Raw genomic sequence first — 19,447 nt, 5'->3', positions numbered from 1 at the left:
TATATATATTAGTACACAAATTGCACTACAGGACACGGCAATAACATATGTACAGGTGATCAATGTCTTTCTCTGCTAGCTTTCTCTATCAACAATAAATCAATTATCTCACTCTATATTCTCTGCAACACAATCAAGATTATCCCATTCATTTTTTTTTCTCTTTGTTTTTTTTTTTCTTCCGGACACCTGTGACATTATAGAAATTACTTAGCCTTCACTATACATCCCTATTGTCCTCTTCCTTCCCACCACCTCATCAACACTTTCTCACACACACACACACTCTCTCTCTCTCTCTCTCTTTTTTCAATCTCTGAAATTAAGAAATACAACAGCTGTTGCAGAGTATTGTATTGCTATTATTGTAGATGCTGTCACTCATTGTCATGCTGCTTGTTGTTGACACTGCTGTTATTATTATAAGTGGTATGTGTTACTGATGTTCTAGTTCTTGTTGTTGTTATTGATATCTGCTATTGTTCAACCCAAGGTCAGTCCGGGTTGAGCAGATCTAACCTATGATCAAAGGTATTCCAGTCATGACATCCCCATTTATTTATTTGTTTGTTCGTTTGATCATCAAGGATTACATCATCCAGTAATTCCTGTGGGCAGGCAGAATCGTTAGCATGCCAAGCAAAATGCTTAGTAGCATATATAGGATATATTCTTTTATTTGATTCAGTCATTTGACTGGAGCCATGCTGGAACACGACCGTAGAGGGGTCTTTTAGTCAAAGAAATTGACCCCAGGACTTATTCTTTGTAGCCTAGTACTTATCCAAACGGTCTTTTTTGCTGAACCACTAAGTTACAGGGACATAAACGCACTTGCATCAGTAGTCAAGTGATGCTGGGGAGACAAACACAGACACAAAGACACACTCACATAAATATTGGGTTGTCTGGAAAGTTCATGCCGATTTATAGTAGCTTACCTTTTGACTTATTTGCCATGAAACCACCTCAATTCTGGGAAGAGGGTATTTTCAAGTTAAAGGAAAGATGGAGATGCATTGTGCAACAAAATGGTTCATATTTGGTTGATTAAAAATGTAATAGCAAGTATTTATTGACCTTTTTCCCTTCCTTTAAAAATCGGCACAAACTTTCCGGACAACCCAATATATATACGATGAGATTCTTTCAGTTTCCAAGTGCCGAATCCACTCAGCCCGAGGGTATGGTGGAAGACACTTGGACAAGATGCCATGCAGTAGAACTGAACCCAGAATGGTGTGGCTGGGAAGCAAGCTTCTTACCACACAGCCATGCCAGCGTGTGTATATATATATATATATAAAATGCCCATGTTGTTTATCATTACCTCCACCTTAGCAAAGGTGTTTTCAGTTGTGTTTGTTTGTCCATGGACAAGATATCCCAAGAACTGCTGGATGGATTCAGATAAAACTTTCAGGGATGTTTGATTTTGTGATCGATCTGGTACCGGACAAGGATTCTGTTTTTGTACTTAATTTTTGAGAGCAGTTGGGTTCATTGTTAGTATTCTTGTTTGTGAGAACAGTCATGTTTATTTCAGATATTCTCACTTTAGAAATCATCTCTGGCTAATCATTGAGAGGACATTGGTGTTGCTTTGGCGGAGGTTTGCGCTCTCTGAGTGCTCTTGTTTGCTTATGTTTTTATCATGTCTCATGTTCTTCTTTATGCCTGATCATTTATTCCAGCAGCGTGTTGGTGATGAAGCCACCAAAATGAACAATCTTAGTAATGGCATGAGGCTGTGAGGATTTTTGGTTGATAATTAATGAGGGATGAGCATGTCCACATCATTTGTGAGTTTTTTTCCAGTTTTCCGTGTATTCTTTTGTTGTCTTTCCATGCAAATTCTTTTACTCTCTCTCTCTCTCTCTCTCTCTCTCTCTCTCTATGTGTATGTGTCAATACACACACACGCATTTCTATGCATGTTTATGAATTTGTGTTGCAAGATTCCTGATGTAAAGTCATGTGCTGGAACAGATATTGTATTTCAGAATGGTAATTTTTTTTTTTGTTTTGCCAAATGGCAGCAGCATGGGCGAACACACAAACACAGTGAGTTACAAGAATGGTACAAAAAGTCAGGTTCAAAGGAAGCAGCAGCAGCACCAACGGGGTAGGGAATGGGGCTGAAGGGAGGGTCATAGTGCTACTAAGGACAATGACACACACACACATACGTACATACACATGCGCATATAAGGAGACAAATCATAGAAGAACAGAATGGAATAAACAGAGCAAGAGCACACACGAAGACAGAAAGTGCTGCTGAGGGGATCACAGATGTGTGATAAAAGATTTCCAGAAATGGACATGAGATAGAATAAGAACAGTAATAAACAAGTGAAGAATGAATATATAATGTGTATGTCTATTTGACAAAGGAAAAATGTGACCATCCCAAAATACAACAATATATATATACAAATAATAAATGAGTATATGCATATATACGTACATGTATGTACATACCTACATCTACATGTATATATAGATGCATATTTGGGTACAGGACATTGCAAAAAAAACGTGGACAAAATGATAAACAGAGTACAGAAAACACACAGGCCACATAAGAGAACATTTCCTTCATTAGCTGCCATCATTCTAAAACTAAGCGTTTCGAAGAGTTAGGGCAATATTGGTGGTGTGGGGGGTGACTGATGGATTCCACACATTTACCATTTATCAAATTCAGTAAGAAACTGTTGTTGTATTAATGAGAAAACAAAATATATTAATGAGATGAGATATGTGGGATGGAGAGTTGCTGAAAAGGTCACAGGATGTGTGACAAAAGATTTTAGACAAAAGACACTAAAATGAGAACAATAATAATGCTGAAGTGAAGAATGAATATATAATGATGTGTTTATTTGGCATAAAGAAAATGAACAATGGCCATCCTGAAATATAATAATATGTTTCAACACATGATTTCGCATCAGAAATTTTGCAAAATAAATATACAAACATAAAAAATATACTTTGCATGCATAGAATTCTTTCTTCACCATGATGTGTTGGGCAAGTTTAACCCTTAGCATTCGGATTTCTCTGTCAAAAGTAATGCTTATTTATTCACATCGTTTTCAATTAATCATGTATTATCTTGTAGCTTCAAGATTTCAATGGTGTGTTTGTATATTTTTAGAAAATGACATTATAGGGTAGGTGTGAGAGATCATATCTGACTAATTTCAAAATAGAACACAAGATAGAATATTTAGGCTTGAAATGGCCAGATAAAAATTCTAAAGGGTTAAAAACATTGGAAACCAGCTTACTTTTATAAAACATGGCAATTCATCCCCCATCCCCAACATCAGTCAATATTACTCCCTTCAGGCACTATGAAAGGAAATCCGTCCTTACCACACAGCCTTGACCAGCCCTAACCAAGATGACCAGTAATGAAAGATGAAATGATCACATCTTTATTTCATACAAAGTTTTCAGAACTACAAGAGAACTATATTATCCAGGGTATCCTTTCCTTTGGTAGTTTTTTAAGACAGAAAAATATGATTCGAAAGAGGTTTAGCTGCTATATCTAGCATGGCAACCAACCACATAGAACAGAAACACTAATCACCTCGAAAGAATATGTGCCAATGAAGGAGCCCTCTACATGATTGCTTGACATGCTATAAATAGCAATCAAATGAATTACTGAAGGACCCTGTACATACATGGTCACTAAACAAGCCAAAAAGGAAGCTTACATAGGATTGTTTGACTTGCTAAAAATAACAACCAAATGTTAATGAAAGAATCTATACATGGTCAGTAAAATTGGCCAGTAAAGGAGGTTTCTCCATAAATGCTTGGCCTGCTAGAAACAGCAGCCAAGTGATTCAATCAGACAGCACTCTCCATAGTCTCTCAAACTACTAAGAACAGCAACCAAATGAGCCAATGAAGTAGCCTAAATGTGGTCACTCAGTTTGCAAGAAATAGCTGGCAAATGAGTCAATATAGGAGCTCTCTGTATAGATGCCCAACCTGCTATGACTAACATAGAGATGAGGCAATGACAGAGCTTAAATATGGTTAATTGATCTTCTAGAAAACAGCAGTCATATCTTATTCAAACCACATCTTATTATCATGAAAGAAGGACAGACTAAATTATATAGTGTCTTTTACACAACCTATGACAGGATGGTCATAATTTGAATGTCTGCCTTTTGATCAGAGCCAACTTGGAAGTTAAGCAACAACAACAACGACAAATATTCCTGGAAATAAAATCACTAAATGAAATATACAAAAAGAAAATATTGGAAACAAAAAAAAAACAATAATTGTGTTTGTTGCTGATGTTGCAGATTTTTTTGCAGCTGCCTGTAGTGGCTGCAGTTGTTCTAATTCTTTACTGTATCAGATTCCAGCATCTAGCTCTCTATAAGCTGCATCTGACACAATTATGAAGTTTAGAACTCTGATATATAAGAATTATAACACCATCTCCCCCCACCACCACCACCACCATCAACAACAACAACAACAGCAGCAGCAGCACAGCTAAATTTTTTTTCTATTGATTTAGTCTGGAGGAATGGGATATACCTACAGTCTTCGCATGATCTCTGAGATCACAGAAAGAAACTACTACAGAAAGAATTGTTAACACCCTAGATGAAATGCTTACTGGCATTTCAAGTCTTTACATTCTGAGTTCAAATTTTGTTGAGGTCAACTTTGCATTTTATTCTTTTGAGGTCGATGAAATAAGTACCAGTTGAGCACTAATGTCAAAGTATTCAACAATCTCCCTCCCACCAGATTTCAGGCCTTGTGCTCATAGTAAAAACGATTATTATTATTATCATTATGATTATTACTATTATTATTATTATTATTATTATTATTATTATTGAGTGAGAGAGCAGTGCATACCATCAAAGTGACACTGGGGTAAAATATACAAAATCCTGTATACCCATCATGACTACCTGTCTGATAAGGGTACACCAGGCACATCCATTACAACTATATGTGTGCAACATTGTGATCTCATATCAAGATAAACAGCGCATGACCTCGCAGATGGGGACCAGTTAGAATTTTCTTCAGGTCGAGTAGCCCATCCCGCTCAAAAGGTCCCTGAATAAGGTTTGTTTAAGGATGATGAGCAAAACACCCATGTTTCCAAAGGTGAATTATCCAAACCCCAAAGAATTCCTCTCAACACATGGCTATGATGCTACCCCACTGCTTCTGCTCGTGATCAGAGATGCACATATCGTCAGCCACCAAGGGACATGCTCAACTGGTTAAGGTCAAACAACTGACAAGAAAATCTGTGGTTCCAAGCATTATTATTATTATTATTATTATTATTATTATTATTAAGGTAGCAAACTGGCAGAATTGTTACTGTGCCAGATAAAATAGTCCTGAGTTCAGATTCCATTGAAGTTAACTTTGCTTTTCCTCTTGTCAGGATTGATACCAGCTGGGTACTATAGGGTCAGTGGAACACTACTTTATGTTCTTTTGAGATTGATAAAATGAAGTACCAGTTACATACTTGGGGTACTATAATAAAATGTTCCAAGATTTGAGATTTCTGGCGTTGTACCTACCTTCGAAACTGTTATTAGAAACTAGATTGGAGTATCTGCACTTCTGTTTCTTGCTGAAAGGATACATTCTGCTAGTCAGAATCAGCTGACAGCATCATCAGCATATCCAGCTTTGTAGAGCAGTGAACTTTTTTCTTTTATTATATATCTAGGCCTATTCCCCAGTTTTTTAGGAGGGGGTAGCCACAAGACACACACCAGGCATTCCATTCATTTCCCAACTCAAAAAGGTGAGCCCCGTTCTATGCTCGGATCAAGGCATAGAATGCAACCCCCAATATCAGCAGTGGGGCCCGACAACATATGCTGGTTTACCCCCACCGCATCATGCTGGTTCCGTACCTCTTTGAGCAACATCAAATTCACTCATCCATCCACAAACACTCTCCAAGTTTTTCTATCATTTATAAATTCTCTTGCCTCTCTCACTCCAACACCTCTAACCACCAAAGCTTTCCTCACTCCATCAACAAGCAGTGAACTTAGGAGATAAAAAGAAAACGCTAGTGGTATTTAGTCACAGTCCTTTATATTCTGAATTCCGTTTCCAACTAAAGCCCAAATTGCTTATTCACGCTAAAATATGTACCAGTCATGTGGCTTGCTCAAAAGTTTGTAGCCTGAAGAAAGGGCAACAATTCTAATAACAAATGTATTAAATGAATAAGGAAGCCTGCATGTGATCATTCTAAAAATAAATATCAACCAAATTTCCAACAAATCATACCTTATTGTTTCAAAAGGAAAATGACATAATGGATAATGTAAACTGGACTATACAAAGCCTGGAACACAAATAGGATGGTTTAAAAGGAATAACTTTGATCACAGCCACAACAACCACAGCATATAGAAATCAAATATTTATCTAACCATAATGAAAGCATACAATGAAAATTATGATGCCTGTATGCTTATGTGTGTAATATGTGTATGTATGTGTGAGGACACATGCTTATGTATAAGTATATATATTCGTGTGGAAGTATAAATAAACATTTTATATGGAAGTATATATTCATGTGAGTACATATTCATGTAAAATTGAAAGCATGCTACTAGGTATACATATGTATGTAAACAGAGCAAAACAAATCAAAAGAAAAGAAAACGAAGAAAAAAGACAACGGAAAATCATATTCCAAATGTGAATAAAAGACATTATTCTATAAAACTATTCTTTGATATCCTTGCAAAGTATTATTAAGATTGCAAAATAACCAGTAGCCAAAAATACCAATGGAATTGCTTTTCACAAAGACATAGATATTTACTTTAAATCCTCTTGTTCATAGCTTCCATTATGGTCCAGGTAATTCTTGAGAATTTATGCAATATGGAGTTAACAATTACTAGTTCTGTTTACAAACAAACTCCCAACCCAAACCCAAAACACATACACACACTCATAAGTTCAGACAATAGAGCCTCATTATAGTCCTTTGACCTGCTAGAAATAATTGCAAAGTTCCTTCAAATCACACACTTTAAGTCTTAGAAATGAAAGACAGGTTGGCTAATATAGATTCCACTGTGCCAAGGAAAAAAGATGGGATGGTCATGACCACACTATGATCATGCAAAACTATGATTTTGATAATAGTTCTATCTGATCAGAGCTGATCGAAGACTAAATGACAATGACAGCAACAACAACAAGAACTTCCACCCTCAGCGTATCTGGGACTACATTAATCAATGTGTCTTTTCTTTTTCTAAGACTATAGGATTTGAAATAAGAGGATAATTTGGCTGCTATTTCTAGTTGATCACATGACTATTTAGGGACAAACAAAAGGGAAGGACTATTAATAAATGTAGTCCTTGATACATTGTACTGGATTACCCTACCCACACCTAACTAAATGATCATAGCTAGAACTAGAATGTCTTTGATCCTTTGAACCTAAATCTGCTTCATTAGGCTAACCTAGGGTTAAATAAGGACAACATCTACATAAAGCCTACATAGGCACAAGACTATAATAAATAGTATAAATACATATTGGCAGCTGTTGTTGTTTAACCCCAGGTTAACCATGATCAGTGGAGGCGCAATGGCCCAGTGGTTAGGGCAGCGGACTCGCAGACATATGATCGCGGTTTCGATTCCCAGACCGGGCGTTGTGAGGGTTTATTGAGCAAAAACACCTAAAGCTCCATGAGGCTTCGGCAGGGGATGGTGGCGAACCCTGCTGTACTCTTCCACCGCAACTTTCTCTCACTCTTACTTCCTGTTTCTGTTGTACCTGTATGTCAAAGGGACAGCCTTGTCACACTGTGTCACGCTGAATATCTCCGAGAACTACGTTAAGGGTACACATGTCTGTGGAGTGCTCAGCCACTTGCACGTTAATTTCACGAGCAGGCTGTTCCGTTGATCGCATCAACTGGAACCCTCGACGTCGTAAGCGACAGAGTGCCAACAACAATTTTTCCAATGTGTCCTTCCTTTTCTAAAATGATATGAGTGTTATTTGATTGCTTTCTCTAGCAGTTTGAGTAAATATGTAGACTTCCTCATTGGCTCATACAAAAATTGTTATAGATTAAAACCTTATGGTTACAAGCTGGCACAATCGTTAGCTTGTCAGACAAAATATTTCACAGCGTTTCTTTTGACCCTTTGCATAATGAGTTCAAATTCCACTAAGGTCAACTTCACCTTTCATCCTTTTTAGGGGTCAATAAACTTGACTGTTATTTTTTATGCAAAGAATGCCTCAGAGTACTTTATATTCTAACATATACTAATTTTCAATGCAAACTACTCTTTTACCCTTTTACTCTTTTATTTGTTTCAGTCATTTGACTGCAGCCATGCTGGAGCACCGCCTTTAGTCGAGCAAATCGACACTGGGACTTATTCTTTGTAAGCCTAGTACTTATTCTATCGGTCTCTTTTGCCGAACCACTAAGTTACGGGGACATAAACACACCAGCATCGGTTGTCAAGCAATGCTAGGGGGACAAACACAGACACACAAACACACACACATATACATATATATATATATATATATATATATATATATATATATATATACACGACGGGCTTCTTTGAGTTTCCGTCTACCAAATCCACTCACAAGGCTTTGGTCAGCCCGAGGCTAAAGTAGAAGACACTTGCCCAAGGTGCCACGCAGTGGGACTGAACCTGGAACCATGTGGTTCGTAAGCAAGCTACTTACCACACAGCCATTCCTGTGCCTACCGTACAAGATTGTAAATTTACTCTGATCCTCTCATCAATACCTCAGTAAGATGAAGTCTACATGCATTGCTGAGTGTCCAACGCTTACCAACAAATATGAAATAATGATGATGATAATGATGATGACGATGACAACAATGATGATTTAATGCTATCTTTTCCTCACCACGTAATCATTTCCAATTAGATTTTCGGTGCTCATTACATTAAGTATGTTATAGCACTAACTTAACAGTTGCTTCTGATATTGATCAGTGACTGATATAAGAAGAGTCAATTATATGCGGTTGGTGTAGTATATATTGCTAAGTTAGTTTGACTATAGGTAGAATATACTGTCTAGCCTAAAAACAAAGAACATCACTGAGTTCTAGTTAGCTGAAGGACATCTATGTATTTCATGTTATATATATATATATATATATATATATTACATAACTTTGGTATGTGGTGAAGCAACCTGTTGCTGAACCCTTAATTTTGTTTATAAATATATATATATATATGATAAAATCAACCTTCACAATTTTCCTGAAAGAAAAGATAAAAAAGCAACAGGGAACATATATGAGAATAAAATGTGATAGAAGAGTTAAGATTACTAGATTAAGGAGGAAAGTGAAAGTGGTAAAGAGTAAAAGTGATAGAATAAAATAGAAGAAAAGAGACAGCAAATGCGAAAGAGCTAAAAATGATAGAGTAAGAGGAATAGAATAGGAAGTGATAGAACTAAGGAGATAGAATCAAAAGAAAGAATAGAACAGATAGATAAAAGAGATAAGGTAAAATAGAAAAAATAGAAAGAGTAAGGAGAAAGAGTTAAAAATGGTAGCATAAAAGAGACGGGGTAGAAAAGATAGGAAAAACAAAATGAGAATAAATCAGACGGAGAGAAGAAAAAGAAGGCTATGAAGAATTGGTAGAGTAAAAGAGATAGAACAGATGGTACAGAATAAAAGTGAATAAAATAAAAAAAAACAAGTTAAGTAAAAGAGAAAGTGCGAAGAAAATAGAGTAAAAAAAAAGTTAAAAGAGAAATGGAAAAAGAATAAAAGAAATGGGAACAGTGATAGAGTAAAAGAGAAAAGTAAAAATGATAGAGTAAAAGAGAGGAGATAAAAGAGAAAGGGTATAAAGTGAAGGGGTAAAAAGCATTGGGTAAAAGTGACAGAGTAAGAGAGATGGAAAAAATAAAGAGGGTGAAAGTAAGAGGTTAAAAAGTAGCAAGGTAAATTTAAGAGACATTGGGTAAGAGACATGAGGTAAAAATGAAAGGGTAATAAAAAAAAGTTAAAATGAAATATAAAGAGTGAAAGAAGAAACAGATACAAAGATAAAAGAAATAATTTACTTACTTAGCAGACTAATGTTACACATCAGCAACCTCATCTCGAGTTTCTGTCTCAATGCCAATACAGCCAGAAACACGGGTGGGATTATCATCACAAGATTACTAATGGTATTCCCTGGAAGACAGAAAAATACAAGCAGAAATTAATGGATGATAAATAACACATAATAACACATTACCGACTAATGAAGATGCTTCAAACTATGGTTCATTTATAATGTGTGTATGTGTGTGTGTGTGTGTGTGGCAACAGAATGGAAGACATGGTAAGTATGTGGCACAGAGTGACAGACAGACAGACAGACAGACAGACAGACAGACAGACAGAGAAAGGGAGTAACATAACTGTGAAAGAACGAGGAACAAGTCAGTGTAACCTAAAGTATTTCCTGGGTAACTCATTAGCAGGTGAACACATGTGTTTGTGTATGTGTGTGTGTATGAGAGAGAGGGAGAGAGAGAGAGAGAGAGAGAGAGAGAGAGAGAGGGAAAGAGAAAGAGTACAATGTAAATTTATAGTAAATATGCAGCAAAAAAACAAAACAAAAACAAATTCCTTCAGAGGAACTTTAGTTCCTTCAGAGGAACTAAACATACTCTAAGGTGTTTTGTGGGTAACACTTTAATAGGTAATTAACCCTTTGATATTTAAACAGGCCACATCTGGCCCAAATATTCTACCTGATTTATGTTTAAATTGGCCAGATCTGATATCTCACACCTACCCTACAATGTCATTCTGAAGAAGAAACAATCACATCATTGAAACCTCAAAGCTATAAGATAATGCATAATTAATTTTTTTAAATGTGAATAAAAAAGCCTTACACTTGACGGAATAATCTTAATGCCAAAGGGTTAAAGAATATATATAGCTCTCTCTCCTTCTCTCTCTCTGACAAACAGACAGACCATCTTACAAACAGTATCACTTGCATCCATTCATCCATAAAATCATATCCAGTCATGGAGAAATATTATGTTGCTTGGGAACAACTGAAGCATAATGGCAGGAAGATTGTTTTGCCCTCAGAAAAATCTGCATCAACAAATTCTACCTGATCCATGTAAGCATAGAAAAGTGTACATTGGAATGATAGTAGTGCTGCTGATGATGATGACGATGAGGAGGAGGATATACTTGAAGGAGATGATCGAATGTTTGATTGATATCCAGAATTTATTGCAAAGTGATGAGACCTGTCACATATGAAGACCTTCAAGATTTAACAGAATCACAAATGATTATTTCAGACAATGAAGAAGAGACATTTCTAGAACAGATATAAATAACAAAGATCTTATCAAACCAAAAAAAAAAGGTATTTTCATATATATAACTCTTTATATTTTGTTTCAACTTTAAAGCTGCAGTCATGCTGGAGCACAACCATTATATATATATATATATATATATATATATATATATATATATATATATATATATAGCTTCCGCTACCTAGGTGGCCAAGTCTGTAGTGGGGGTGGATGCTCAGAGAGCATTGCCACTAGAATAAGAATAGCCTGGGCAAAGTTCAGAAAGCTCCTACCATTACTGGTGACAAAGGGCCTCTCGCTCAGAGTGAAAAGTAGATCATACGATGCATGTGTGCGAACTGCCATGCTACACAGTAGTGAAATATGAGCCATGACTGCTAAAGATATGTGTAGGCTTAAAAGAAATGATGCTAGTATGATCCGCTGGATGTGTAATGTCAGTGTGCACACACGACAAAGTGTAAGTTCCCTGAGAGAGATGTTGGACATAAGAAGCATTGGATGTGGTGTGCAAGAGGGACGATTGCACTGGTATGGTCATGTGTTACGTATGGATGAGGAGAGCTGTGTAAAGAAGTATCACTCCTTAACAGTGTGGGGAACCCGTGAAAGAGGGAGACCCAGGAAGATCTGGGATGAGGTGGTGAAGCATGACCTTTGAACACTGGGCCTCACAGAGGCAATGACAAAAGACCGAGACCTCTGGAGATATGCTGTGATTGAGAAGAGCTGGCAAGGAAAGTGAGATCACAGCTGAAGCCTACACCAGTGTCACATAACCAGCCTTTGAATTGTTGGGTGAAATGCTGCGCTTGAGGAGACCTATAGAGTCAAGTAAATCAAAATCAAATCAAATCACAATCAAATGGAAATTGTAGTTGTGGCCATTACCAGTGCTGATGGCATGCAATAAGCAACCATTCATGTGTGGGTCACTGTCAGAGCCGCCTGATTGGCTCCCCAGGTGGAATGTTAAAAGCACATGCAGGTAGCATGTAAAAACCACCATCCAAACATGATCGATGCCAGATTTCCTGCCCTGACTGGTACTTGTGCCAGTGGCACATAAAAAGCACCATCCAGACGTGGCCGATGCCAGTGCTGCCTGAGTGGTTGGCATTAGGAAAGGCATCCAGCTGTAGAAACATTTCCAGATCAGATTTGAGCCTGGTGTGGCCTCCTGGCTTGCCAGTCCCCAGTCAAACCGTCAAACCCATGCCAGCATAGAAAACGGACATTAAACGATGATGATGGTATCTACACACACACACACATATATATATAAAAGACATATGCATTTATACAACATATTCAAGATATATAAGATGCAGTTATAAGAGATGAAATTCCTCAAAGAGAATCATATGAGATAATCTGCAGCCAAAAACAACCATTTTCTAATAGTTATTTGTATTACATACATGTGTATGAGTGCATGTATATGTGTGTATGCAAGTAATATATAATATAACCTGTTATGCATTTGTGGTTACGTATAATATATATCATATTTATTATATCATATTATATCATATGTCACTGAGACATAAGTTTGTCCTGAATTAAGGCTGTTTAATACATATGCTTGTATGATATATTCGTTCTTTCATAAAAACCTTTTCACCCATCACTAATTCTGAAATCAATATAACTCTACAAGTCAGGGCAAGCATTATTCTTTGACAATTGTATATGAATTAAGAAACATTCAAACATTCCATTTGCTACAGGCATGGGAGCAACATTGTGAAACAAAGTAACTTTACTTGCTTACATGCCAAGTTCTCACATGTTCTCGGAAATTTATACAGTGCAAACAGTTTTGCTATACTTAGAAAGATACATAAACACAATATTAAGAGATTCAGGAAGGACTTTCGTATGTTATTTTGCTTAGCTCAACTGAATAACAACTGAATCTAACATTATGATATTGAAATATCTTGATGAAGTGTTCAATTTACAAAATTCACAATTCTGTAACATGCAGAAAATCAGATATATTATGCACAACATACATTGACTCCCCAATAATGTTTTGTGTAACCTGGTCAAAAAACATCTCACTTTGCATATCCAGCTTGTCATCCAACAAAGCAGCATTCAATGATGCTTAGGAATATTACCAATAAGACACTATTACACAGTTGATTCCTGAAAGCATTAGCTACATAAGAGAAAAAATAACTCAGAAACTCACATTAAAACCAAAAATGAAAAGAACCACCACCTTGGTATAACACTCCTTTTAATCAAAACGTTTCCACATTTATATTCAAAATATTCTTTCAACTGCTCCAAAAAATACTGATCCACCCAGCTGCACATATTATAAAATTTTTAATAAATAAGAACATTATAAAAGTTTTTTTTGTGCTGTGCGTGAGAAGACCCGGCAAGCCAAGTAAGATCGTTGCCAGTGCCCCTGGACTGGTTCTTGTGCGGGTGGCACATGAGATGCACCATTTTGAGCGTGGCCGTTGCCAGTACCGCCTGACTGGCTCCTGTAGGATTTTCGAGCGAGATCGTTGCCAGCGCCCCTGGACTGGCTTGTGCAGGTGGCACATAAAAGACACCATTTCGAGCGTGGCCGTTTTCGTGCGGGTGACACGTAAAAGCACCCACTACACTCTCTGAGTGGTTGGCGTTAGGAAGGGCATCCAGCTGTAGAAACTCTGCCAAATCAGACTGGAGCCTGGTGTTGCCATCCGGTTTCACCAGTCCTCAGTCAAATCGTCCAACCCATGCTAGCATGGAAAGCGGACGTTAAACGATGATGATGATGATGATGATGATACCAAATTTTTCACAGTTCTTATAAATTATGAGCTTAAACCAAACTCTATAATTCATCCAATATGTACATCTTTGCAACTGCATGCATCTGACTCAATATTCACTTGATTATAGTTGAATTTTCAAAGGTACTGTTTATAGCACAATAGTTAATACAAGACTACATCAAGATATTTTTATAGGATTAACCAATACACCCATTCAGAATGTATGCAAAGAACACATTCTGATACCTGCTCATAAGTAAAGACATTAACTTGTCTGAAATATATATGATCCCTTAAAGAGAAAAAAAAGCAGGCAGTAACATTGAATGGAAATTGATTCGTTACCTCAAACCATAGAAACATCATCATTATCATCATCATCGTTTAACGTCCGCTTTCCAAACAAATGTTATTCATCCTGTTTTTCTGACGTATATAAGATCTTGCTTTCCTCAAAAGAACCAATCTCTAGCTGCATACATAAGGGGTTGTCTGCACTAAAAATCATTTGTAAACCATTTGTAAGATAGCAAAAAATATAAAACTGCCTAAGAGAGTGTTTTAACTCATGGTGTCCTCACCCCACAAAAGTAGATTTGTATCATAATATGTGAAGTCAATTATTTAATATATGAACTGTTGCAGTTGTGAAGAATATTTGACATATGCAATCTGTCTTATTTATCTAAATTGAAATATATGGAACTTTCATAATAAATTAGATACCCTTTTTAATATAATATACAGATCTTTGATATTTTCAATTTCTATTTCTTATCTAATTTTTAACATCAGTTCATCTTCTCGTTATTTAATGCAATATATCATTTTCTTATCTTAAAAACACACATTTACAAGCATATAATTAATTCTATTATATTGCAAACCAAAACTTTGAACACTTGAATAAATTTAATTATTGACACCCTTGTTTCAGATAGATTTTCTTTTCTTTACAAAAAAAATAGTTCTTGACTTCAAATTTTAAAGTAAAGCAGATTTGTATTAATTTAATTTGTATTAATTTAATTTGTATTAATTTAATATGATGCTTTTGAACTTACATCATATGTATGAGTTAAACTCATTAAATATACTTTCAAACCTAACTTTCCTTGTTTCACAATGCATGATAAACTAAATGTAATAAGCAACAATGCAATAGGAGGTCAAATTACACCTGTTTCATAACATTATGTTCAGCATTCAATTTCATTTCATAATATTATATATCTTCTTGGAAATATGAATACACTGAGGTATAATTCATTTGACTGAAATACTTGTTAAGATTTGGACATATTATTCAAGATTTAACTTCTCATATTCCACTTAGAATATCGTAAGCTTTGAATATAAACCTTAAATTTAACTGCCCATGATCTACATCTAGCCATTCTGAAACAGTGTATTGGCTTTGAACCAACTTGTTTTATAACTGAAATCAAACAAATTATATTATTAAGAAATGAAAAATGGCGGTGAGCTGGCAGAATCGTTAGCAGAACGGATAGAATACTTAGTGGTATTTCATCATCTTTACATTGAGTTCAAGGTCAACTTTGCCTTTCATCCTTTTGGAGTTGATAAAATAAGTACTAATCAAGTACTGGGGTCAATATAATCGACTTAAACCATCCCCTAAAATTTCAGTCTTGTGCCTATAATAGGGAGGATTATTAATAAATGAAATGTGCTTGCATAGCTAGTTTCAAGCTAAATAAACTAGGGTCAATTATAGTATGACTGTTGGTCAGTGTGTGTGTGTGTGTATGTGTGTGTGTGTATATAGATGCAGAAATGGCTGTGTGGTTAACAGGTTTGCATCACAGCCATGTGGTATTGGGATCAGTCTCATTGCATGTCACCTTGGGCATACAGTGCTACTCTTCTACTACAGTCCCAGGCTGACCAAAGAATTGTGAGTGGATTTGGTACACAGAAACTGAAAGAACACTATCATATGTCTGTGTGTGTGTGTGTGTGTTTGTGTGATTGAATTCACATTTTCTGTTATCTTTGTGTGTTTTCACTGACTGTAAACAAAAGGCCATCATTTACTTCCATCTCTCCATGTAACCAACATCCCGGGCTGTTTGTTGTCTGATAGATAAGGAAATTATCATCTCACTTGCAAACAAATAAAGTTTGGCATGAGGAAGCACATCCAACCATAGAAACTGCCCCAATGTACCATCATCTGATACATACATACATACATACATCGTCGCCGTCCTCCTCCTCCTCCTCATCATCATCATTTAACATCCATTTTCCATGCTAGCATGGGTTGGACAGTTTGACAGAAAACTGGTAAGCTGAGCAGCTGCACCAGGTTCCAGTTTGATTTGGCATGTTTCTACAGCCCTTCCTAATGCCAACCACACCAAGAGTGTAGCGGGTGCTTTTTATGTGCCACCAGCACAGATGCCAGTTACAAAACACCAGCATCAGCCATGACTACAATCTCACTTGGCTTGACAGGTCTTCTCAAGTATGGTGTAGTGCCAAAGGTCTCGGTCACTTGTCACTGCCTCAGTGAGGCCCAAAGTTTGAAGGATGCTTTTTACATGCCACCTGCACTGGTGCCAGATATGCGACACTGGCATTGGCCATGACTACGATTTCACTTGTAAGTATGGAAAAGCAAACATTAAAACGATGACGATGATAATATGTCAAACACCTGACTGGCCCTCGTGCCGGTGGCACATAAAAGCATCCACTACACTCTCGGAGTGGTTGGCATTAGGAAGGGCATCCAGCTGTAGAAACTCTGCTAGATCAGATTCGAACCTGGTGTAGCCATCTGGTCAAATTGTGCAGCCAATCCTCAGTCAAATTGTCCAACCCATGTTAGCATGGAAAGCGGACGTTAAACGATGATGACGATGATGATGAATCATATCTAATTCTGATGACTGACACTTCATCAACAGTTTCCAGCAAAACCCGGAAGAGTATGTTCCTCTTACTTTCACATAGTTAGCATTTTCAAACAATTTGACACGTAATTTATATATCTTTGCATATATGTTTACACACCTGTTATATTAATCAATTTTATTATATTTCGTGGTGTATATTCAGTATTTTATCATGTATGTTCAGTGTCATTATAATTTAGTTATGTTATTTCATCTTTATTTCTGTAATCCCTTTATATATTCTGAGCTGTCTAATTTCATGCCATACCAAACTCTTCCGATCCTCACCTTCTTTTCCATTGAGCTCCTGCTATTTTATGTTATTCTTTTCTACCATACCCGTACAGGATGTTATATAAGCAATATTTTCACAGTTGGTCTTCAGTGGGATTTTGATAATTCGCCAGATTAAACTTTGGTAAACCGTACTGTCTTTACAACTTCATTCATATTGCACACATACATCTAGACACATACACACACACACACAGCCACCAACGCACACACAACAAACACACACACACAACCTATATACATACATACATACATACACTCACTCATTATTGAAAGAAATGCAAGTTTGGTTGTGTGGTTAAGAAATCAAATCTCATTTGGGAACCCATGGAAAACGAACCTCCACCAACTAATCTGCCTATATGTCTGTGCACACCTTTCAATGCAATGTATGCCAGAAGGTTCACAAATCTAACGGAGGCCTCAAAAGACATTTTAAGATCAACAAAGATCAGAACTTAACTGCATTGTCTGGTTTCAAAATCCACATCAGATGCCACGATGGTTCTAAGGTGTAGGTACAGACGGTGGTCAGACTCTACATAAGGAGTAGGCAACCACCACATGTGTGTGTGTGTGTGTGTGTGTGTGTGAGTGCATGTGTATGCTTCTTTTTCTTAATATTGCAACATAGCTGTAAATGAACATCCTTGTCATACAAGTAGTATCTATCATTTTCATTCTTCCATGGAACCATATATATATTGGAATAAAAAGGTTCTTAGTGGTTTATGGAACAGAATATAAATAATAAAAAGAATGAAGAAGAATTAGTCAAGAAATGATGGTTGTGTTAAACTGTTTATTTATTACATACTAGCATAAATAGTCTTATAATTTTCCTAAAGAAAGTATATTAAATGAGATACAGCTAGAATTTATGACCAAAGTCTCTTGTAAGTGAATTTGGGGATTTGGTACATGGAAACTGAAAGAATCCCATCGTGTGTGTTTATATATCCACACTTGGCTGAGTGGTAAGAAGCTTGCTTCCCAACCACATGATTCTGAGTTCAGCCCCACTGTATGATTCCTTGGACAAGGTGTTGCTCAAGAACACAACACACAGCCCAGTCCAGAAACTGAACTCACTACCACATGATTGTGAGCCCGACGTTCTATCCACTGAGCCATGCGCCTTCACATTCCATACAAGCATGGAAAGGGAGATGTTATAAAAATAATAATGATGATGATGATGACATTGAAGCAAAGGTGATGATGATGATGATGACGATGATGCACTCTCTCTCGCTCTTTCACTCTCATACTCATACTGTAGGTTTATTTACTTGAATGCATTGAAAGAGATTAAGAATTTTCACAACACTCATAACATTCTGTCCAAAATGCTTTGCGCAAATGTGTGTGTGTGTGTGTCCCCTCTCATCCTGTTATCTTTATTATGCTCCAAGTAAGTAATAACACAGTTCATTAATCAATATCAATATTTTTTTATATATCTTACATATACGCACATATGTACATATGCATATCCAATCATTGGATCGTAACGTAATTGGTGGGCGTGACCAGAGAATTAGACAGATAATTCTAAATCATCCAACCATGGATATGAGATGTAATGAAATCGTGTATTATTATTGTAAAATAAACATTTATTTTTAATATCTACTAGTTTCCTGGCCTTATACCGAAATAAGAAACCAAAATATTTGCTGGTTCCAGTCACTGGACAAAGGTCATGCTAGAATAACACCTTTCAAGGGTTTCATATGTATTATACTGATCCTAGTACTGAGTCTTGTACTCATTTCATATACCCCTATAGAATAGCTAAGTTCACCTACATAATGAGTTACAGCTCTTCAAGGGTGTAAATGTTACAAGATATCTCCAATGAACATGCCAAATCTTTGTCAACACACACACACGTGTGTATGTGCATACATACATATATATATATATGTGTGTGTGTGTGTGTGTGTGTGTGTGTATATCATATATATATATATATATATATATATATATATATA

At 36.4% G+C, this 19,447-nt stretch overlaps 1 protein-coding gene across 1 annotated transcript in view; it reads right to left on the bottom strand.

Moving 5' to 3' along the window:
- Positions 1 to 19,447, bottom strand: part of LOC106875453 (alkaline ceramidase 3-like) — a 282,178-nt gene that overhangs the window by 101,263 nt on the left and 161,468 nt on the right. The window contains exon 2 of the mRNA XM_052970769.1: positions 10,173 to 10,283. Within this exon, the coding sequence (XP_052826729.1) occupies positions 10,173 to 10,283 (111 nt within the window). The remainder of the gene's footprint in view (positions 1 to 10,172; positions 10,284 to 19,447) is intronic.

Source organism: Octopus bimaculoides, chromosome 9, assembly GCF_001194135.2.
Source record: "Octopus bimaculoides isolate UCB-OBI-ISO-001 chromosome 9, ASM119413v2, whole genome shotgun sequence".
Taxonomy (NCBI): Eukaryota; Metazoa; Mollusca; class Cephalopoda; order Octopoda; family Octopodidae; genus Octopus; species Octopus bimaculoides.
Note: the sequence above shows the minus strand (reverse complement) of the source record. Positions and strands in the feature narration are given on the sequence as shown.